A 21,943-nucleotide genomic window follows, 5' to 3' on the forward strand; every position below is an offset into this window, starting at 1 on the left:
GGGAAGGGGGCACAAACTCCCAGCAGGATCCTGTACAAAAGATTCTACCTTTGTGATCTTATTGAACCCTGAAACAATCTGTCTTACAGAAGGGGAAACTGAGGCCCAGAGAGGTGTCTGCACGGGAGCCTCGGCCAGGTGGGCAGCGCAGGACAAACGTTCCCATTTCTCCTTTAAAGATCAGAAAGCAGAGGCTCCGAGAGGCCAGCTTCTCCCGAGGTCACCCAGCAGCAGGTCACTCGTGTGCCCGTGTTGGGCCCGCCTCCCAGGAGGGCCCTGTCCTTGTGCTGTGTGGCCGCCCTCAGTGACCAGGAGAACAGAGCAGCCTGGACGGAAAGGGGGGATCAGGGGTGGCAGGAGCCGCAGGGAGGCCCAGCTGGTTTGGAAACCCTGTGTGGGATTCATCCCCGGAACTGGGCCACTTTCTCCCCTGCCCACCTTCTCCCCTCCCCACTGCTCCCCTCCCCCTCCAGCCAAGGACTCCATAACCTTGGCTGCCCTGCAACTCTGGGGACCTGGCCAGCCACTGACTGCCAGTTCCTGGAAAGGCCACAGGAGCAGACCAGGCAGAGGTCAGACCAGCAGCCCTGGGTCCCTCTGGAATCCCTTACATTTCCAGGAAAATTGCAAAACATTTGAAGAACAAATGTTCAATTCCTCATAATCCTTCCCCATTGTCCTGAAAAGAGGCATTGGGTTGCGGGGGGTGGCCTCCTGGTCCCCCAACCAAGCCCATCCCCAGGCAGCCTTGGAGGGGCAAGAATGGCCAAAGTGGTCAGGGTGGGCCAAGGGAGAGGGGCCCTGGAGGTGGGGCACCTCCGAGGGGCAGGCAGCTGCAGGACTGTGAGGTTCTGGAACCCCTTAGCAGTTGCTACCCAGAGCCTTTTCCTAGTCTCTGCCTGCCACCCTCCCCCCACTCCCACCCCCAACCCCCAGCCCCCTCCCCAAGTCACAGCCCCACCACAGCCCAGCCTCAAAGGACAGGAGCCAGGACAATCATTTCCATTTGCCCCATGGGATCGGGGCGGCTTTAAGGATGGCCCCACCCCAGGGTCCACCCCCTATGGAATCCCCTCCCCTTGTGTGTAGCTGGACCCTGAGACTCACTTCTAAAAAGTGACGAGATGGCATTCCCACGAATAGACTGTGGAAGGCTGGGACTCCAGTCTCGCAGGACGCTGCGGGCTGGCACACTTTGACTAAGTAAGCTGCCATGTTGGAGGGGTCCGCGTGGCCAGGAACCCAGGGCGGCTTCCGCCATCTGCCAGCAATCCTGCCAACTGCCACCTGAGAGAGCCTGGAAGGTGATCGTTCCCCGGCTGGATCTCGAGACCAACGCCACCCTGGACAACACCTCAATTGCAGCTGGGCACAGACCCTGAGCAGGGGACCTAGTTAAGTGACACCCAAAGTCCTGACCCACAGAAACTGTGAGATCATGAACGCTACTGTTTTAAGCCACTGAGCTTGGGGGCTCTTTGTTACACGACATTAAGTAACCAATACAGGTAGCACAGGGATAAGGCAGGGTCAAATGTGAGCTTCGCGCCCTCCCCTGTAAACCCGAGATGGCACACCCCTCCCCACAGCGTACCGTGGAGGACAAATAACGTGATGCAGCTCAAGCACCCTACTCCTCCAGGAAGCCCTCCCCCAAACCCCCAGTGGGAATTCGCCTTCCCTTCCTCGGACACCCTATGAAGTGGCCTGTGTCTCCATACCTAGTGCTTTTCCTCCAGCTGAGCTTCTACTCCTCCATCCCTGAGCCCCTCCCCCAGGCCCAGCCCTGTGGGGGTGCAGGGAGGGCCCCAAGGCCCTGAGGATGAAGGTAGAAGGAGGTGAGACCAGAGTGGTCAGGGGCCCAGACCAGGCCAGCTGCAAACACCAGACCCAGCAGCACCCCAAGGCCACAGCTGCCACAGAAGGGCTCAACGGAGCCCTCAGGGTGCAGGACAGACTGGCCGGTGCAGGCTGGGGACAGGAGGACAGGGTACATTTCCCAGCTATTCACTCTGGCCCTGAAATGCTCACCCAGAAGGCAGGGAAGCAGCTACCCGAGGGCATGGTCAGCTAGGCCATTGATGCTCAGATGCTGAGGCACATCACATCCCCTCCGGATCCTCAGTTTCCCCAAATAGGTAGTTCAGAGTTTCTCAAAGGGAGGGACAAGTGATTTTAAAGAGTATCCAAATTTTTTTTTCTATTTTGACAGTTATATCTGTCCACATGTACTGAGAAAATATGTATAACAATCAGCAGATCAAACCCTGAGCTCCAATTCCAGTTGTTTAAGTCGGAAGCATTACAGCTCAAAAAGCAAGTTGATCTATATAAAAGACATTCGGTAAATAATAAAACTGAAGGTACAAGGATATGACATAAATCAGGTTGTGAGATCCTGCTGACTGGTATTTCTTGACCAAGGAATAAATCCTATGTCTAAGCGACTGTTATTTTGTATCTTTCCATGGCAGCCAACCCTGCACCCTCACCCATACAAGTCGCCATGCCACGCAGCTAAGGAAAGATGTTCAAGGCAGACAGAGTAACAGGTTCAAGGCAGACAGAATAACAGGTCCTGAGGCGGGAACAAAATTGGTTCCTATCTCAAGGCTTCAGGGGCTTTGTACTTGCCAAAAGTGCTGTCCTGGGATCCAGTGAGTGGAACACCTCAGAGCATAGCAGTCTGGTTGAGCAAGACCGGGGCAGAGGGTCTGGAGCCCACCAGCCTGGCCCATCTCCTCCCCTTGGTGGCCCACTGAAGCAGTTCTCATTGTGAAAAACTGTGTCTGCAGAGGCAGGGGTCCCCCGAGGGCAAAGCCCGTGTTATCTGTGTGTCCCAGCACCCAGCCCCCACCTGGCAGAAGAGAGGTCTTCATGGGTGTTGCTGAATAAATAAAGGAGGGGCTCTGATGACCTGTGACCTCTGCATCCAGAAATCCAGTGGGCAAAGAAGCAGCCACATTCAGAGGGCGCCAGAGGACAGGCCCGGAGTAGGAGGCCAGGGTGGCGCTGGGCTCTCCACTCTTAGAGGGGGCAGAGCAGGGGCTACCAGGGGGCAGGACTGGGAAGCCGAGGGCAGTGAGTGCCAGCACTGAGGGGGGCAGAGGAAGGAGGGAGTGAGGGGAAGGGCCCCAGGGTGGGGTCGGGGCAAAGGTGCTGCGTTATCGCCCCAGTGGGAAAAGCCACCAGCCCCTGGCTAAAGCCCCCACAAGATCTCACCGTCTCTGCCTCCTCAGTTGCTGGGACCTCTGGGGACACAGGCTGGTTCAGCTCGGGGCAAACTCCACAGCTGGGAATGAACAGAGCAGACTTCCTCTCAGCGGGCAAGCCTGGACCCCAGCTCTCCTCGTGGGACCCCACTGCCCCACTCAGGCCTGTCCTGTCCACACTTTCTATTTCTGACCCTAGGAAAATCACCGTGCCCAGGCTTCAGGATGCCACCTAGGCCTCCCACCACCAGTGGATTCAGCAGACCCCTGAAGGGGGGGCCTCTGGGGGCCTCCCGCCCACCCCTGCCCCCCACTCCACTCGGACAACCCTAGGTCATCCATACGTGCTATCGTCCATAGGTGCTCAGGGCAGCATGAGGCCAGGCCCTGCTCCCAGGAGCTCACAGTACTGGGGACAGAGCCTCGTGCTTTAAACCACACTACAGTGCAGGCACTAGGGCCGGTGGGCCAAGGCCTTGAAGGACGAGCATCAGTTTTCCTGGAGAAATGGGGAAGGGAGAGGGAAGGAACCTCAAGAGATGCTCCGTGTTGTGGGAAAACTGGCTCGTGCAGCCTGGGACGCACGCTCCCCAGCACAGAGGGTAGGCACCAGCAGTCCTCCGAGGGCACTGCTCTCCCCTGGGCTCCGGCGCTCACCGCCTCTCTGCTCCCCTCCACGCGTTCCCTTCCACCCGCTGACACACCTGTCCCTGCTCCCAATCACATAGAGCTGTGTGGCCGGCTTAGCGCTGTCTGAGGCCCTATTGGACAGAGCACTGAGAGCCAGCCCCCTGGGCAGAAATCCAGCCTGTGGCTGCCCCGCCCCCGGGTCAGGTGCCCACCCTCATCCAATCAGAGGCCTCCCCTTGGTTGCAGCTCTGCCGGAGACCCGTGTGGGGGGCAAGGCAAGGCGCTGGGCTGGGGAGGGCGTGGGGGTGTGGCCAGCTGGGCCTGCACTAATTGTGATATTTTAAATGTGATGCATCTGGCAATGGTTTGGGGCCAGAGCTCAGGGAAACCCGTGGGGCGCCTTTCCATTCCTCTGCTCAGTTGCAGAGCGTTCCTGGGTCTTAGCGAGCACAACCCCACGTCCAGCCCCTGACTCCTCCCTGGCAGCCCTTCTCCCTCGTGCCCTTCGCCACCCCCACCCCTCCCCATTCCAGTCCCCTCTCCACGGCTCCATTCAGTTTCTTCATTCAGGCCCCTGTTATGTGCCAAGTGCTGCAAGGGGGCTGGGGTTTCAGCTATGAAGGGGATGCGCCCACACACACCGCGGAGGGACGCCTGCAACAGCCTCTGATCCCATAGGCTTCCACAAGGCGTGTTTCTCAAACCCACGTCTGACCATGGCCTTCCTCGGCTTGACACCTTCAAGTGGTTCCCCATCACCTTCCGGGAAAAGGCTAGCCGCTGAGGTTGGGAGAATTATGGCCCCAAAGATGGTCCCGCCCTCATGCTGGGAACCATGACAGGAAGACCTGTCATCTTCCGTGGCAGAAGGGATTTTGCAGAGTTGATTAAGTTAGGGAGATAGGGAGATGATCCTGGATTATCTGGGCGGGCCCAGTGTCATCATGAGGGGCCTTTAAATGTAGAAGGAGGCAGGAGGCTTCTGGAAGCTAGAGAAGTCAAAGAGACAGATTCTCCCCCCTCCAAAAGCCTCCAGAGGGAACACAGCCCTGTCCACCCATTTTGGACTTCGGACCTCCAGAGCTGCAAGGTGATTCATGCGTGTTGTTTTAAGTCACTTCATTTGTGGCCATTTGCTGTTACGGCAGCAAGAGGAAACCGTTACAACCCCAACCCTTCCTTGGATCCCTGAGGCCTGCCTACCTTCCAGCCTTGAAGGAGCCTCTCCCCTCCCCCACTGCCCCGAGCTCCTCTGCTCCTGTGGCCTTCACACGTGCTGTCCCTTCGGCCTGACTTAATTCTCCTTCCAGAGCCTGGCCAATGACTCTTCCCCAACCCCGACCTCATCCCAGTGTCCCTTCCTCAGTGGAGCCTTCTAGATCTTCAGGATCCTCTCTACCTTAAGCAAATGAGGAATTTGTTGGAAGGTAAAGGAGTAGTCCATGGCCTCCAGACCTTGAAAGGGACAGGTCTGGGGTTTCTAAATGCCCCGAGCCTCAAGAATGTAAGGACAGTTCCTGGAGGGCCCCACCAGGTGGCTTGGCAGTGACTATCCCCTGCCATCAGGCGCTACCACTCAAGACTGGCTGATCGTGGGCTACACACCCACCCAGGGTCAATGGGATACCTTCGCTGCTGGTGCTGCCCTGATCTGAGGGCCAAAGGAAAGCCTAGAATTTCAGAAATGTAGAATCAACAGGTGTTCCCTGCCCCTTCTGGTCCACCCCCCTGGGAGCTAAATCACCCCATCAGGCTACATCTCACCTGGGCAGCCCCATGGACCCTAACCCCACCATGAGCCCCCTAAGGACAGACAGCTGAGTCTGTCCCCCACTTGGGACCCCTTACTGGGCGGGCTAGGGAAGCAACCAGATGCGGGCACTGGAGGAGGTGCGGGGAGCTCAGAGGCTGAGGGCTCTCGGGCAGGGCATTGGCCTGTCCACGGGAGGACACAGCCCTGCGTGGTGGACAGAGGAGCCTGGAGACCTGCACGCCCTGAGTGTCAGCCCCCACAGCCACAAACAGCCTGAAGACCAGAAACCCCTGGCTCTCAGTTCACCTCTAAAAAGGGTGGCTTTGAGCACCTCACACCCATTGAGACTGCTATTGTAAAATAAAATATAATAAAATAAAATAAAATTTGAAAAAAAAAAGCAAGCGTTGGCGAGGCTGTGGAGAAACAGGAGCACCCACTCACTGTTGGTGGGAGTGCAAAACGGTGCCGCCGAGGTAAAGAACAGTGTGCAGATTCTTCCAAAAGTAGGCATGGAATTACCATGTGACCCAGCAATTCTGCCTCTGGGTGTCCCACCCGAAAGGGCTGAGAGCAGGGTCTCCGTGAGATATTTGCACATGGCAGCACTAGTCCCAACACTCAAAGGGCGGAAGCAACCCAAGTGTCCGTGGATGGGGGAGTAGATGGGCAAATGGGGTCTGTCCGCACGGTGGGATGCCATTCAGCCATAGAAGGGAGGAGACTCGGCCGCCGGCTGCCACACGCAGGGACCTCGAGGACATTATGCTGAGTGACACAAGCCCGTCACAGAGGGACAGACACTGTCTGATTCCACAGGGGTGAGTGGGCGCTGGTGGGGGGGACTGGGAAGGGGGCTGGGGGTCAGTGTTTCATGGGGACGGAGTGTCAGGCTGGGGAGATGAGAAAGTTCTGGAGACGAACGCGTGCCGGCGGCTGCATGATGGTGTGAATGTGCTTCACGCCAATGAAATGGTGAAAATGGTAACTTTTATGTTACATGTATCTCACCACAATTAAGAACATTGAAAAGGGGGTGGCTGGGAAGGCACCATCTACTCCCAAACTGTTTTTGTATCATCCCGAAGCCAGAAGGGACACCTGGTTCCTAAAGATTGGAGAGCAGTGCTGCGCAGTTTGGGGTGGAGAGGGGGACCCCAGAGCCACTTTCTCAGCACCCCCTTGCTCAGCACCACCAGGGGGGTGACCCCCAGAGCCTGAAAGCCCCAGCTCAGCGCCCCTCCCAGCGCCCCTCCCACTGATGGGGCTTGGAGTCCAGGGCTCCAAAGGCGGGGACAGGGCTGGTCAGAGCTTCAAGGGCCCTTTATTCTCACCTGGAGGTTCCTGAGGGATCAGGTGTGGCCTGCGGAGCGCTGGGCAGTAAGAGCCACGTGGGCAGAGGGCTCCTGGGGGCGGGTCTCCTGCAAAGGGTCAAGGCAGGACGGCTCCCTGTGGGGCGCAGGGGGCTAGAAGGGCATGTGGGCAACCTTCGAGGGCCTGCAATGCTACAATATTAAGAACAGCTTCCAGAAAAGGAATTCCCCTTCCTTCTCAGCTGACATTTCCAAAGATTCCGAGACCATTAATCCAAGTGCAGGGAAAGTCCTGGGGGGAAATGGTCATTGCTAGAGGCTGAGTACTGTCTGGGGGGCTCATTAAACGCCCCAGCCGCCCTGTCCAGGGAAGAGCAGGGCCGGCCGTGCAGGGGGAGGAGAGAGGAGGAAGGGGAGGTCCCTTGAATGGGGAGGGGTGGGGGGCAGGCAAGAAGAGGGGTGACCTTCAGCTCTCACTGAAGCCGGTTCAGCCCTGGAGGGGAACCAGCTCGCGTGAGCACTTTCAAAACCAAGCCCTTTAAGTGTGTCATCTCATCTGAACCTCCTGGAGGTGGACTGTCACCCACATGCCACAGAAGAGACAGCTGAGCCACCGACCCATCAGGTAGCTTGCCCAGGGAGCCACGACTACAACGTGGCAGAGCCGGGGCTCAAACCCATGGACACACTCCTTCTGCGACCCCAGATCCCCGCAGGCTCTGAAACGCAGTCCCCTCACCCCCCGCAGCTATGGCTCACTGATCTCTGGCTAGTAATCATGTCGTCCTTCTGCAAACAGTTGACCAACTCCTCTCTCTGGATCTGTACTGATTAGGATACATTTTGGCTGCTTTAACAGATGCCCCCAAAACACCGGATTACATAAGATAGCAAGGTTTTTCCCTCGCTCATGAGAGTCTGTGCATCAGCAGTCTTGGCTCCTGTGCTGGTGACCGAGGTTCTTTCTACCTTGCTGTTCTGTGATCCTCAACACCCACCTTCCATCCCATAGTCAATGTGGCTGCCCCAGCTCCTGCCATCACAGCTGACAGCCAGCAGTAGGTACAGGGAGAAGGGAAGAGGGAAGCCACGTCTCTTTTCTCTAGGGGCAGGACCCGGCAGTTACAGGGGTCACTTCTTGCATGTCCCTGGCAAGGATCTGGTCGGGTAGCTGCACGCAGCTGCAAGGGGGCTGCAAACTTGAACAGGCAGCCATGTGCCCAGCTTGAATTCAGAGTTCTCTTACTTTAGGAAAAGAGGAGAATGGATATTAGGGGGCAGCTAGCAATCTCTGCCACTAGAACACAATCTGTCCCCTCTCCCAGGACCATGGTGAACCAAGGTCATGGGTAAAAGGCAACAGCAGACTTCAGGGGGAGGGAACAGGAGATCTGAGGAGGAATCCAAGGTGGCTGCCTGGGGGAGGCAACATCTGGGCCAAGCCTTGAAAACAACTAGGGGTTGGGATGGAATGGAATTCTAGAAGGAGAAGATGGTAGAACTAGTAGATGAAGCATGTGCAGAGAAATTGTGGTTCAGTGTGACAAGCAGGAACTTGGAGGCAGAAGCTCTGGGTTCAAGTCCAGACGCTGAGTCAGCATAGTAAGGTGCCCAGTCTCCCTGAGACTTGGTTGGCTCCCCATTGAGAGGCTGATGGCCTCCATCCCACCTCCTCGCGGGCCCGTGAGGAGGCAGGTGCCTGGCACTCGGCGGAGTCACTGCTATGATGTTTCCATGGTGGGCTGTCGGGCTGGTGGTGGGCAGGGGCAGGAGGTGGAGCTGCAAAGGGAAGCGGGGAGGGGCCCCCCCAGAGGCCAGGCAAGTGGTTTGGATGTTATTCAGAAGCACTACGCAGTTGCATGGCAGGGCGGTATCCTGAGCAGAGAGCAGCTCTGCAAACATGACTCTAGATGATGGAGAGGAGGAGGTGAGGTCAGAGACGAGGAGGCCCGGGAGGAGGCAGCTACGAAGTCCCCAGAGACACTACATGGTGAGGCCAGCTGAAGCCAGGAGGCCATGCAGGCTGACCAGGCATCTGGGAAGACCACCCCAAGGAGGCAGCCCCAAAGTTGTGCCAGCCGGACGGGGCAACGAGGTGGGCTTGCCCCACAGGACCAGCGAGGGAAGGAGGGATGGGCTGAAGCCAGGGAACGCCCAGGACAGACAGGCCCCGCCTCCCCCTAGAGATGCCCTTCCCCCAACCACTCAGAGCACCCCCAGGAGCAGACACTGTGCCTAGAACTGCACCCACATCCTTGCTGACCCCCCAGCCACCTCCAAGTTGCTCCCAGTTTACAGAGAGGAAACCTGAGCCCACGGAAGGCTGATCACTTCACCGAGGTCACACAGCAAGGACTTGGGCTCTGTGGTCAGACCCAGAGTACCCAGCACTATGGGTCCTTCTGGGGCTTTGAGATGTCCTTCAGAAGTACACCATCATCCCCGACTCAGGAAAGCTTTCATCCTGAAAAAGGGATGAAGACCAAGAACTGTTTTATCCACGTCATATCCTCAAGACCTCCCTTATGAAGCAGGAAGAGTTACCCCATTGAACAGAAAGGCAAACTGAGGCCAGAGAGGTGAAGTCCTGTGCCCGGGTCATACAGCCAGTGGGCGACCAGTAGGATTTGCATCCAGGTCTCTGACTCGCCCTGGTTCCCACGATCCTCCTCCTCCCTGAGACCTCTCTCCCCTCCCCCACCCCCTCCCCCGCTGCTTTCCTGGCTCTCTCTCAGGGAAGAGAACATGCTCTGAGTCTCTGTTTCCCTGGGAGAAATCCATTTTCAGAATCTGGAGGTGTTGAAATGTGTTCTTTTTTCCTCTCCAAAGAGCCCTTCTTGAGGACAGAGGTGCCCCGAGAATCCCTCTGAGGCCACCACCAGCCAGGCTAGAGCCCGGGGCTGCCCATCGAGGAGGGCATGGCCCCAGCAGTGGGCTCCGAACAGGGTCTCGGGGAGGTGACCTTATCCATCCTGGCACAGAGGATGGCTGGGCTGCTCCAAGAGATCGGGACATGCCTGTGACCTCCAGCCCCAACCTCAGAAGACACTCATCTGCCCTCCCGTCCGGCTGCTGGGCAGGGGCACTCCTGTCTCCCCAGAGCGAGGCGGTTACTGAGCCCACCTGCCCGGCCGAGGTGCCCAGGGCAATTCCGTGCTGTCTCCACCAGACACTCCCTCTCTCAGTGACAGCTGGGCGCATGATGGTCACAGGATTCTCGTGCTGTAAAGGGGCACAGGCATTGCTGTGAGCATCTGCTAACCCACAGAGCCAGCCCTGGGGGAGCATGGTTGTGGGCACAGGGGGTCACTTGCAGAGTGAAGAAGGGAGGGAGGGGGCAGGTGTGAAGGAGATACAGAGGGGAGGAAGGGAGGAGGAAGGAGGAAGGGAGAAGGGTGGAGAGAGGAGAGAAGGGGAGGGGGAGGGAGGGAGGGGCAGGTGTGAAGGGGATGAGGGGGAGGAGGAGGGAGAGGAGGGAATGAGAGAAAGAGGGGAAAGGGAGGGGGAGGGGAGGGGAGAGTGGGGGAGGGAAGAAGAAAGTTGGGGAGGACTTGGCTTCCCCACATGTGCACATGCTTCTTCTTCTTCTGGCCTTTGCCCCAACACACTCCCACTGCACCTGTCCAAACACTTCCCAGCCTGCCCCTTTCAGAATCTGTCCTGGTCCGAGGTCTGGCATCTCTGTCTCCATCTTGGTCATTGCTCACTGCACAGGCATCAGTGACCACAGCTTCCTATGGCTAGATCGGGCTAGCCTGGGCTTCCAGTCCCTGCCCTGGGGTCTGCAAAGAGGCCCACCTGCTGACCACCCACATCCAGTGGTGACCCATGGCAGGCCTGAGGTCTTGGGGAGCAGTTCCCAGAGTTCCTAGAGCCTATGCCTCAGAATCACGGACTCATCGGCTCCTCAGCTTAAGCCTGGAAGGGCCCCGGGCTCTAGCCTGGCTGGTGGTGGCCTCAGAGGGATTCTCGGGGCACCTCTGTCCTCAAGAAGGGCTCTTTGGAGAGGAAAAAAGAACACATTTCAAGCAAGGCCAAGCTACCCGAGGCCCACCCCCAGGCCCCCTTGGTACCCCAGGAGCAATTCTTGGTCTCAGTCCCAAGCCTTCCGGGCAGGAAGCAGGCTCCCCTAGGCACCACAGGACATTAGGTGAGGATGCTCATGGGCTGACCCCATGGGAACCTCCTGCAGGGAGCCTTGGGGGTATTCTGCCTGTCCCCCTCCGCCCCTCAACCTAAATGGCTTAACCATAACAGGCTTCTGTTCCAGATAAAGCACCCCACCCAGGAAGTACCCGCCCAGCAGGGAAGGGAGGCAAAGTGATGGACCTGGCTCAGAGGGACTCCCACGCCTACCTGGCCCTTCTGCCCAAGGACTTACCCAGCAGGCCAGCTGACAGGTGAATGGTAGGGTCATCAGAGTCACAGGAGATCACACACCCAACTCCTGCACCCCTGCACTCCCCACCCCCACTAAAGGGAGCCTGTAGAAGCTTCTGGAAAGAGGCAAATGTTAGAGACAGGGACTAGGCCTGCCTCCCAGACTCTTCTTTCTCTCTTTCTTTGTCCCCAAGACCCCCTGACCCCAAGCCCTGGCCTGGAAGTTCCTTCACAACTCACCAAGCCCATCCCCATCATATAGGTGAGGACAGAAGCCCAGAAGGGCAGGAGCGTTCCCCAAAGGACTTGTCAAGTGCACTGTGGGCTGAGTAGCCCGCAGTGCCATTTGGACAACAGGTGATGTACCTCCCTCCCTGTCCCTGGAGCCGGCGGTCCTCCAGCACTGGGCCGTGAGCAGGGAGGGGCAAGGGAGAACCTGAGACCCCACAGGAAAATGTCATCCCTCATGACCGGGCTTCCCCGTCCAACAGGCCGGGCTCTGGTCCAGCATGGGCACGGACACCAGGAGGGCAGGGGTGGGGGTGCATCCCCTGCTAGGGGCCCCAGGTTCCAGTCCTGCTCTGTCCCTGTGGCAGGCACTCCTTCACACCTCCCTGTGCCCTGTGCCATGCCAAGAGCTCTGTAGTGCCTCCCCCATGACTTCCCTGAGCCAAGGGGATGTGAGCAGGCACGCAGTGAGTGGCGACTTCCCTCAAGCTCGTCGTGCATGGGGGCTGCGTTTTTCTGTGCCCCTGCCATTCCCACCGGACCCGGCCCGGGCAAGCCGGCCAGAAGGTGAAACACGTGGAGCAGAGCCGAGCCGCGGCCATCCCCACGGGGGCCATCCTCGCTCAGCCAACACCAGCCGACAACCGGGCACGCCAGGAGCCGGGCAAGATCAGCCAACACTAGCCGACAACCGGGCACGCCAGGAGCCGGGCAAGATCAGCAGGCTGCCTAAGCCCAGGCCAGCAGATCCCACAGCATGTGACCAACAAGCACATATTGCTGTGCAGTGACTTGTTACCCAGCATTACCCTGGCAACAGATGGCTGACAGAGTCCCTAACTCACCAGGTAAGACCACCCGCCCTGACACACACCTGGATACCCCCTCAAGCAACAAGGCTCAGAGAGGCCACACTGGGAGTGGGCACAGAGCCAGAAGCTCCCCTGGGACACGCCCCTGCGGTGTGCCGGCCTGGCAGACAGGTGAGTCGGGCCCAGCCTGCCCTCAGGGAGCCCGTGGTCAGTGAGGGGTACACAGGTAACCAGAGGACTCTGATCCGGGTATTTTGGAAAGTAAGGAGGAGGGGACAGGCATGCCAGTTCCTGAAGGATGAGGCCAGTTTCTGCAGCTGGAGGAGGAGGAAACCAGGGGCCTTTCTTGGTGGGAGCCATATGGTCACCCCCCCCACCATGGCCCGTGGCACCCTGACTCCGGCAGTGCACGTGAACTTCACCCTTGCTAGAGCTAGACTGCTGCCACCCCCTTCCACCAGATCGACCAGACACAGCAAAGGAAAAGCAGTCACGCACAGCTGACTGCTGCTTCTCCAGCCCCTGTGTGCCCCCTGAGAACAAAGAGAACCCCACCTGACAGTGAAGCACCAGAGACGCAAGCTGAGAGCCCGGGGAGGCAGGGCCCTGGCAGCCGCTGTTGAGCACCTGGACACAGCTGTGCCTGAAGGCGTAGCTTCGCCTGGATTTTGTCACTGTCTAGAGCCAGTAAATTCCTTCTTAGCTCGAGTTTGAACTGAGCTTCTGCCATGTGCAAACCTAAAAGGCCCTATCAAAACACAATTACTGGGACAGGGAGGCGTCCGGGGGCCAAAAGACTTCACAGAGATGGGCTTCTGTGAGGAGGAAACCCCACCTTAATGACACCGCTGTGTCCAGGCAGCGTTCCAGCAGGACCTTTTGTGGGGAAGGAGTGGACCGAACTGGACACAGGCTCCTGAAGTGGCCCAGAGCAGGAGCTCCCGGCCATCCCCAGGAGCGGTTCTGACAGTGCACAGTGTCCGGGCATGTGGTGGGCTCGGTGCCGGCTGTCACTCTTCTTTACAGAGCATCCCCATGCACCGGGCTCGATCCCAGGGCAACAACTCTTCTGCGAGTCAGGACTGAAAGCTCTGCCCATTTCACAGATCACCGAGATGGAGGCACAGAGAGTTCTGGTAACTTGCTCGAGATCACACAGCTTGGCTGTGGCAGAGGGAGTGTGTAGACAGAGCCATGGGAACGTAGGCTTTCCTGCCTTTTGTGTCCTTCACCTGCTCTAGAAGGTCCGATGGAAGATGAGGAGCTGTCTGTGCCTGCGTGTGGAGGGAGACCCAGAGCACCCCCTCCCTGAGCAAGCCTTCCCCTCCCCGGGCCCCCGGCCAGGCTGGGGGGGGGGGGCTCACTCTGTGTGCCCAGGGCCGCCGTGGGAGCCTGGCTTGGACCAGGGCTTCAGGGTGGGGGCCCCAAAAGAACAAAAGGTTCAGGAGGACGCTCTCAGCCTAAAGCAGCATCACCCGTGGGCACACTGGTCCGTGGCCTGGCCACACCGCCCCAGGGCCCCTCTCCTCTCCGAGCTGCTCCCGCCCCGCCCGCAAGCCACGGTCCCCTCTCCCGGCCCTGGCACACGGCCCTGGGGTGTCCGCGCCCCGATGATCCCGGGACTCGGAGCCGAAGGCTGGCCCGCCGCAGAAGCAGCGCTGCTGGGATTGCGACCAGCTCCGCCACACGCACACAGCGCGCTTGGCACAGCCGGAGGGCCATTTTTAGCCTTTGCACGCTGGGAACCGTAACCACGCCGGGTTTAGCACTGGGTAAGATCTGCCACGGGTCCCAGGCCCGTGTGGGGGACGCTCAGGTGGCTCTGTGTCCCCAGGGGGAAGCGGACCCTTCCTCTTATTTTCACCTTTTCTTCTCACTGGTGGTAGCCCTGGGATCCCGTGGTTTCCCACAAGAGGCTTGAAATGCACTTTGGATCAAGGTTGAGAACAAATAAGCAGACACACACGCACGCACGCACGCATACACCTGGCATGGCCCCGCACACACGACGCGTTCATGACTCAGGCTCCCCTCGCAGTTGAGAAAATGGAGGCTCAGAGAAGCAAAGGGACTTGGGGTGTCTCTCAGCTGGCTGATTATACCTCACCTTTTTCCAGAGAGGGCCAGAAATGGGCACAGCAGATCGCCTCAGGGAACCGCGGAGGGGCCGCCCCCCATGCGGGTGACCCAGCACCCCTCTGGCCCCAGGAAGGCCCCGGGCATCCATGCAGGACCTCTGGCAGGCACGGGCTCCCCCTCCGGAGGGGCCTGGCCGTGCATGAGGGAGCATGGCGGATGCTCAGTTGGGGCTGCAGTCATGGCAGGAACACTGGTGCCCAGGGATTGGGGGGGGTACAAACGTGAGGGCCCAGAGCTGTGGCAGGGTCGGGGCAACGAAATAAAAGCTGGGGGCAAGTAACAAGGCCAGAGATGCCTTCCGTCCTCCAGTGTGGGTCTCACCAGCCCCAGAGCAGCATGCAGGGGCAGGGCAGGTCCTATAAAACTTACTAGAACCTTCTAGAGCTTTGGAGAGCCAGCAAAGGGAAGGCATTGGGAAGTAGCCACCCAATCCTCTTACAGTGCCGATGAGGCCCGAGAGGAGGGATGCGACATGCCCAGGTCAGACAGCAGGTGGCCTGGCTGTCACCTCCAGGGCTTTCTCCCCCCCTTGGCCAGGAGTCCTGGGCCTCTAACCCTGGAATGCCACCCAAACCCCTGCTCCATCCAGGCCCTGGGGCCCTGCCAAGCTCTCAGGGCCTGGCTCCCAACCTGCCCAGCCACCGGGGAACTCCACCCGCTCTCCCCGTCCTACCTCCAACCCCCAGGAGGGGGACAGCGGGGGCCTGAGGAAGTGTGGACAGCTGCTGTCTTAAGGATCCCTCTAAGAGCAGATCAGTGAGCCCTCAGCCACCGCTCCCCTGTCTAGCCCAGCCAAACTGGAGTCCGAAGAGATGGAAGGAAGTTGGGAAAGAAGTCATTCTTGAAGTAAATGACATGTGTGAGCACAGTGATGGCAGGCCCAGGTCCCCATGGGACGGCCTACTCACCCCAGGAAGGGAAACGGACTGACCCAGTGGCCAGAGGATGGGAGGATGACTTAGACAGCATGCCCACGGACACGTCCCAGAGACTGTGTGCTCTGCAGGTCCCACAAGGCCTCCCTGGGCCCCGACTGCCTACCCGCCCTACCTCGCTCACTGCCGCCAGTAGGCAAAAGGGCAGAATGAAATACCTTGGAATCCTCCTGAAACAAGTTTCCAGTAAGTCCACACCACACTCATTCACTCATTTCACGAAGGTTTTATTGGGCTTCTCCTGGGTTCCGGGAGCAGATCCCTGTGCAGGATCCCAGCTGGGATCTGTCCTCAGGGGGAGCCTGAGCAGCAGCAGGGACAGAGACGGAGGTGAAGCGCACCCCTCCTGAGGCTCAGCAGCGGGGGAAGGCCGAGGGTGGAGGACACAGGAGGGCAGGGAGGACAAGGGAGGTCCCAGCTCCCTGTGAGGGTGGGGCAGGCTGAACATGGGCAGAAGTGAAGGGGTAGAGCAGGAGGGGAAGGAGAGCCGCCAGGAGGGAGCATGAGGGGAGACTGAGACAGGACAGCACGTGCGAATTCCCAGAAGCCAATGGAAAGGAAGACGAAGGGTCGGTGGCCAAGGAGGGCTGAGACCCTGGCAGCTGAGTCACCATGAGGCTGGGCAAGGGCTCAGCTAGTTCTCGGACACTTTTGGCCAGGTGTGCAGGCTGGCCCACCTCCTCCCGGGGCTTTAGGAGGCCCTCCTGCCACGTGGCCCAGCCTGCTCCCGTGGGAAGTCTCAGCAGCCATCTCCCTGGTCACTGGGAGTTGCTCACCAGGAGAAAAGCAAAGGCTGTGCCCATCCGCCCACCAAGCCCCACATAGGGCACTGTGGGGGAGGGGTCAGAGCCTGGGCAAACCCCCACCCCCAGGCCCTCCCTCCCCCGGGGAGACAGCCCCGTGAGAATGGCCTGGGAAGCAAGAAGGCCACCCAACCCTCCCTTGGCTGAGCCAAGCCCTCATCGCCTGTCCCCTCCCCCCACCCCCTTCCAAGTTGCTCCTGGACACCAGATGGACCCAGTTCAACTTGTCCTTCCTTTTCTTTCCCCCGCCCGCCCCCTGCTGGAGCTGTGAGAGGGCAGGCAGGAAGGGGGGCAGGTCGAGCCAGCCACAGAGGCTTGGGGAACAGCCCCAGCTCCAAGCCTGGTAACCCCAGCGCAGAGCCTGCCAGGCCCACTGGGGCCAGGCCTCTGGGCCTCGGAGCCAGACTCTCACTGCTGACCCCCAGGACAGGTCAGGACAGGATGAGCAGCTGGTAGGAAGGGCCAGGTCCAAGGCGAGCTGGTGTTCTGCCCTGGGGAGAGGAAAGGAAGGTGGAACATGGACTCTCAGGGAGGCGAGAGGATTTAGGAGAGGGAGAAGAGAGGGATGGAGTAAAAGTTGCCAAGCCTGGGCCTGGCTTCCAAAGGCCTGGACCTGGGGTCTGTCCTCACCTGCACAAGCGGCTCTGGGAGCCAGACAGGTCTGAGCACCTTGCCCGATGTTCTGGAATCCTGAGGTATGGAATGCAGCCTATCAGCCCAGGAAACAAGCAGAGCCCCCAGAGCAGTGACAGCCCTAGGGACAAGTGCTGCTCTCCAGAGCCTCCCTGGGGCTGGATGGGGTGCGGGGTCAGGGTGGCTGGGAGGGCCGGCTGGTGAGGGGACCAAAAGGACCCGTATCCCATGTGCCCCAGACTACTCCTTCCACACACCCACCAGTTCCACCACCAGATCCCAGGCAGCACAAAGGGCTCTCCCAGCCCAAAGTGGCTTTTTCATTTTCTGAAACTCAAATATGGGATGGGGGAGGGCTGCCCCATGGCCCTGCCCCAGCTTCTGCGGGGGTGGGGGCAGGGCACAGGTCCTAGACTGGCGCACACACCCCGCCCCCCGCAAGAAACCAAGGAATCAGGGCTTGAAAATCTTGCCAACAAAAGTTGGCATTCCCCTTGCCCCTGCCCAGGAGGGGCAAACCAGAGCCCCAAACCTCCTCTCAGAGACTTGCCAAGCAGGAGGCTCCTCAACCCACACACTCCCCCAAAGGGGGAGCAAGGCAAAGAAAGGCAACAATTTACTAACTCAGAGGTGCCCTGGGGAAGGGGGGGGCAGACAAGTGGGACCCGCCCCCCCTCCCCCAGCCAGGTTTGGCTCAGGGAGAATCCCCTAACCCACCTGAATGACCCCTACCCAGGGTGGTGAGGGGCAGTGTCTGGAGGCTGAGAAGAGCTGGGACCAGGCTGGCTTTCCTCCAGGCCAGGAGTTTCTGGGCTGTTCAGCCCCAACATCCCTGCTCCGACAGCAGAGAAATCGCCAGGCTGGGAGAAAGAGAAAGGGGGCTGCATTCAAGTGGCCCCCACCTTCCGCTCTGGGTCTTGACCTGCTGGAGCCACAGCTCCAACCGGAAGCTTGTGGGGCAAAGGGTCCCGCCAGGGCCGCTAAAACTGGAGGGGAGGACCTCCGCCCAAGGCGGGGCGTGTACGCCCCGGCCCGCGGGGTCCCGCTGGGTCCTGGGTGGGGGCTCCTTGCCGGGCAGTTGACTTCTTCGGACTTGTTCCGTCACCGTCGCCTCCGCCACCACCGTCGCCGCCGCCGCCGCCGCCGCCGCTGGGAGCGATTCGCCCTCGCCCCATCCAGCCCAGCGAGCGAGCTCCCACCTCGGCCACCGGCGCGAGCGCTGTCTCCGTCCCGGGAAGAAGTTAGGCGGCTGGTCCCCGAGGCGCGCAGCGCACGGGACGCAGGCGGCGGTGGCCCCGGGACTCGGCCGCCGCCGCCCCAGAGAAGCCCCCGCTACTGCGAGGGCGTACCGGGAGGCTCGACTCCCCAGCCGGGTACAAATCGCTTGGGACCGGGCCCGGGCCTCGCCCCGGAGGGCAAGGCGGGCCAAGGCGAAGCGGGGCTTGCTCTCAGCTTCGGGGACCCCAGGTCAAGACACTTCCCCGCCCCGCCGCCCCTGAGCACGAGTCGCCGGCCGAGCGCCGGGCGCAGCGAGGAACCAGTCGGTCTCTGACTCGGCGGCGGGGCCGAGCAGGGCCCCACGGAGTTGGGGAGTTGCCCCGCACCCCTAAAAGCCTCAACACACATTCTCGGTTGAAAGTACGCACTTTACGCGTCCGGGCGCCTCCGCGGTGAGTCGAGCTGCAGCGCTCGGGGTCGGCGAAGGTGGCTCAGCTCGGGCGCTCCAGTCTCGACGTTCCCGGGGCAGAGAGCGACGTCCGGGGACGCACGGGACGGGTGCGCCCGGCGGCCGGGGCTGCGCCGGGCGAGGAGCGCGGCGAGAGGGGAGCGCTGCGGCGTTCAGGCAACAGCTACCCCTAGTGGGAGAGCCGCCGGGGCCGCCGCCGCCCCACGCCCGCTGCCCCGCGCCCCGCGCCCGCCGCGCCCCGCGCCCGAAGCGCTCCCGGGTCGGCTGCGGGGCAGGCACGGCGCTGCTCGCCCCGGCCCTCCCCGTCCCCGGCGCCGGGCGCTAACCGGCCCTCGGGCCCTGCCCCCCGCACCTCCCTGCGGCGCCCCGGAGGCCGCTGACCCGAGAACGGCAGCGCCGAACGGGGACGAGATGGGACGGGGCGGGCGCGGCCGGGACGGCGCGCGGCGGCCCGGGGCAGCGGCGGGGGGCGCCGAGCGCGGTGTGCGTGGCGGGGCGGTGCGGGGGGCGGCCGTGTGCGAGGCGCGAGTGTGAGCGCGCGCGGGAGGCGAGCGGGCGGGCGGGCTCCGGGAGGCGAGCGGCGCCCGCGGGCGACCGGGGAAGGCGGCGGGGGCCCAAAGTTGCCTCCTCGCGGGTCCGCGTCCCCGGCGGGGCGGGAGCCGGGGCCGGCAAAGCGGCGGCCGCGGACCCGGGCTCCCGCGGCACCTGGGCAGCGGCCCCGCACGAGCAGCAGCGGCGGGGGCGGCGTTGGCGGCGGCGCGCGGGAAGCGAACCGGAGCTCCGGCGCGGCGCGGCGGCCGCCGGGGAGCTCCGCTCAGGTGCGCGGCGAGAGGGGCGCGGGCCGGAGGCGGGCCGCCGGGACCGGGGCCGCGCGCAGCGCTCGCGCCAGCTGGAGCTGGAGGATCTCCCCGGCGGACGCCTGGGTCCCTGGCCCAGCTCCCCGTCCCGGGTGGCAGCGGCGACCGGGGTCCCCCGCCCCCGAGAGCGGGCTTCGGGGGCCCGGCCCCGCCCCCGCCGGCCCCCGGCCGGGCCGCCCCGCCCCCGGCCGCCTGAGCCCGCCCCCGGCCCTTGATTTCTAAAGCATTGGCCGCGCCGCCGGGTGATCCCTCCGGGCTCAAGTTGCAAGGGGGCGGGCCCGGCCCGGAGGTGGAGTCTCCCGCCAATTGAAGCCTCGGCTATAAATCGAGCTCCCCGCACAGCCAAAGCCCAGATGCCTCGCCAGGCCGCCCCGCGGTTGGTGGTGGGAGAAGGTAGCGGGTCCCAGGGGGCTTCGGGGGCTGCAGCCACCATGCTCCGCTCCCTGCTGCTTCACTCCCTGAGGCTCTGCGCCCAGACGGCCTCGTGCCTCGTGCTCTTCCCGCGCTTCCTCGGCACGGCCTTCATGCTCTGGCTCCTCGACTTCCTGTGCATCCGCAAGCATTTCCTGGGCCGCCGCCGCCGGGGTCAGCCCGAACCCGCAGTGGAGCTCGACAGTGATGGCGAGGAGGTGCCCCCGGACGACCCGCCTGTCTGCGTGTCCGATGACAACCGCCTGTGCACCCTGGCGTCGCTGAAGGCCGTGTGGCACGGCCAGAAGTTGGATTTCTTCAAGCAGGCGCATGAGGGCGGTCCAGCTCCCAACTCCGAGGTGGTCCTGCCCAATGGCTTCCAGAACCAGCACATCCTTGACTACGCGAGAGGGAACCGCCCGCTGGTTCTCAATTTCGGCAGCTGCACCTGACCACCGTTCATGGCGCGCATGAGCGCCTTCCACCGCCTGGTCACCAAGTACCAGCGCGACGTCGACTTCCTCATCATCTACATCGAGGAAGCTCACCCCTCGGACGGCTGGGTCACCACAGACTCCCCCTACAGCATCCCGCAGCACCGGAGCCTGGAGGACCGGGTCAGCGCCGCACAGGTACTGCAGCAAGGCGCGCCCAGCTGCTCTCTTGTCCTGGACACCATGGCCAACTCCAGCAGCTCGGCCTATGGGGCCTACTTCGAGCGCCTCTACGTAATCCAGAACGGCACTATTATGTACCAGGGCGGCCGCGGCCCCGACGGCTACCAGGTGTCCGAGCTGCGCACCTGGCTGGAGCGCTATGATGAGCAGCTGCACGGCGCGCAGCCACGCCGAGTGTAAACAATCAGTGGACAGTTGACTGAACTTGGCGGGCGATGTCTTCGAGCCTTCGAAGCCCACGTGCAAATGCCCCCCAGACAAGTCAGGTTTGCGGAGGGCCCAGTGACACAGCTGTGCTGAGCCGGGATCGCTGGCTGAGTCTGTGCCCTCAGCCAAGCCACCTGAAAATTCTCCCTCGCCTCCCTGGACTCTGCTGCTGTGACTGTCCCTCACCTGCACCTGCCTGGCTGGCTCGAAATCCCTTTCTGAGTGTGGATGCGATGCCACCCTTGCCTGGGTCCTCCCCTCCCCCCACGTGTCCCCGCAGAGGCCCGTGCCTCTCTCACGCCCCCTCCGCAGAGAGAAGAGCCAGTGTGCCTTCCGCCAGGCGCAGAGAGACTTCGGCCACGCCCGCGCACCCTGAGCGCAGCGGGGCTCCAGCAGCGCCTGCCGCCCGCCCTAGTTGCCTGGCGCCCACACCTGTCGTTCGCAGGGAGGGGATGCCCTGCTGCTTGTGTGTCTATTTCTTGTCCCTGAGTTGGGGGTGGGGGCTTGGGATGGGGAAGGGTGGGCAGGGTTGTTTCCCCCCCTTATTTTGGGTGCTCACGAGCCCCACTGCTGATGACGAGCTGTCTCTAACTGGTCTTGACCACGAGCTGGTTCTGAACTGCAGGGGGGCTTGCAGCAGCGCCTAAAACGAGAGAGGGAAAGTACTCTGGCTTTCCGTGAGGAGGCCGCCATAAAGGGGGTGCAAGAGGGCGGTTGGGGATACTGTTTCGGGACCAGAGGAAGCCGGCTTGAGAGGCACTGGTGAGGTTCGCAGCGCCCCAGGGAGAAGGAAGAGGCCCGGGCTCCTGGGAAACGGGGTGTGGGTGGAGGAGTCCGCGGGAAGAGAGATGAGGGGAGAGCCTGGAGACCCCGAGCGAGGGGCCTCCTCGGCAGAGCTGCCGACTGTGGGGCCAGGAAGTGGGAAGCCCCTGATTCGAAGGCCATTTTTGAGTGTTTTGCTGGAAATACTCTGCATATAAACTTCTTTTACGCTACAATAATAAAAGCTTGAAGTAAACTGCTTTCGGGTTGCCTTTGGTCCCTTTATTTTTTTCTCTCTCTCTCTCCTCTGAATAGCGGCAGGAATTAAACACAAATCTCTCCCCCGCGTCCCCATAGTGACCCTGGGGGGAAGGGTGGCTGGAAGGACCCGACGCCGGCAGGGGCGCGGGAGGGCAAGGAATAGGTAAAGGGGACGGTGAGGGTGCCCAGGAGTGTACACATGCACGCACACACTCACGGTGGAGATGTGGGGTCGGGAGAAAA

The 21,943-nt window shown here is 61.4% G+C and overlaps 1 protein-coding gene across 1 annotated transcript; it reads left to right on the forward strand.

Moving 5' to 3' along the window:
* The first annotated feature begins 19,672 nt into the window (after positions 1-19,672).
* Positions 19,673-21,700, forward strand: DIO3 (iodothyronine deiodinase 3). Its single transcript, XM_036086206.2, has one exon. The coding sequence runs from the start codon at positions 19,736-19,738 to the stop codon at positions 20,648-20,650; it is 915 nt and encodes a 304-aa protein (XP_035942099.1). The 5' UTR covers positions 19,673-19,735; the 3' UTR covers positions 20,651-21,700.
* The last annotated feature ends 243 nt before the right edge of the window (positions 21,701-21,943 follow it).

This window comes from Halichoerus grypus, chromosome 8 (genome assembly GCF_964656455.1).
Source record: "Halichoerus grypus chromosome 8, mHalGry1.hap1.1, whole genome shotgun sequence".
NCBI classification, from domain to species: Eukaryota; Metazoa; Chordata; class Mammalia; order Carnivora; family Phocidae; genus Halichoerus; species Halichoerus grypus.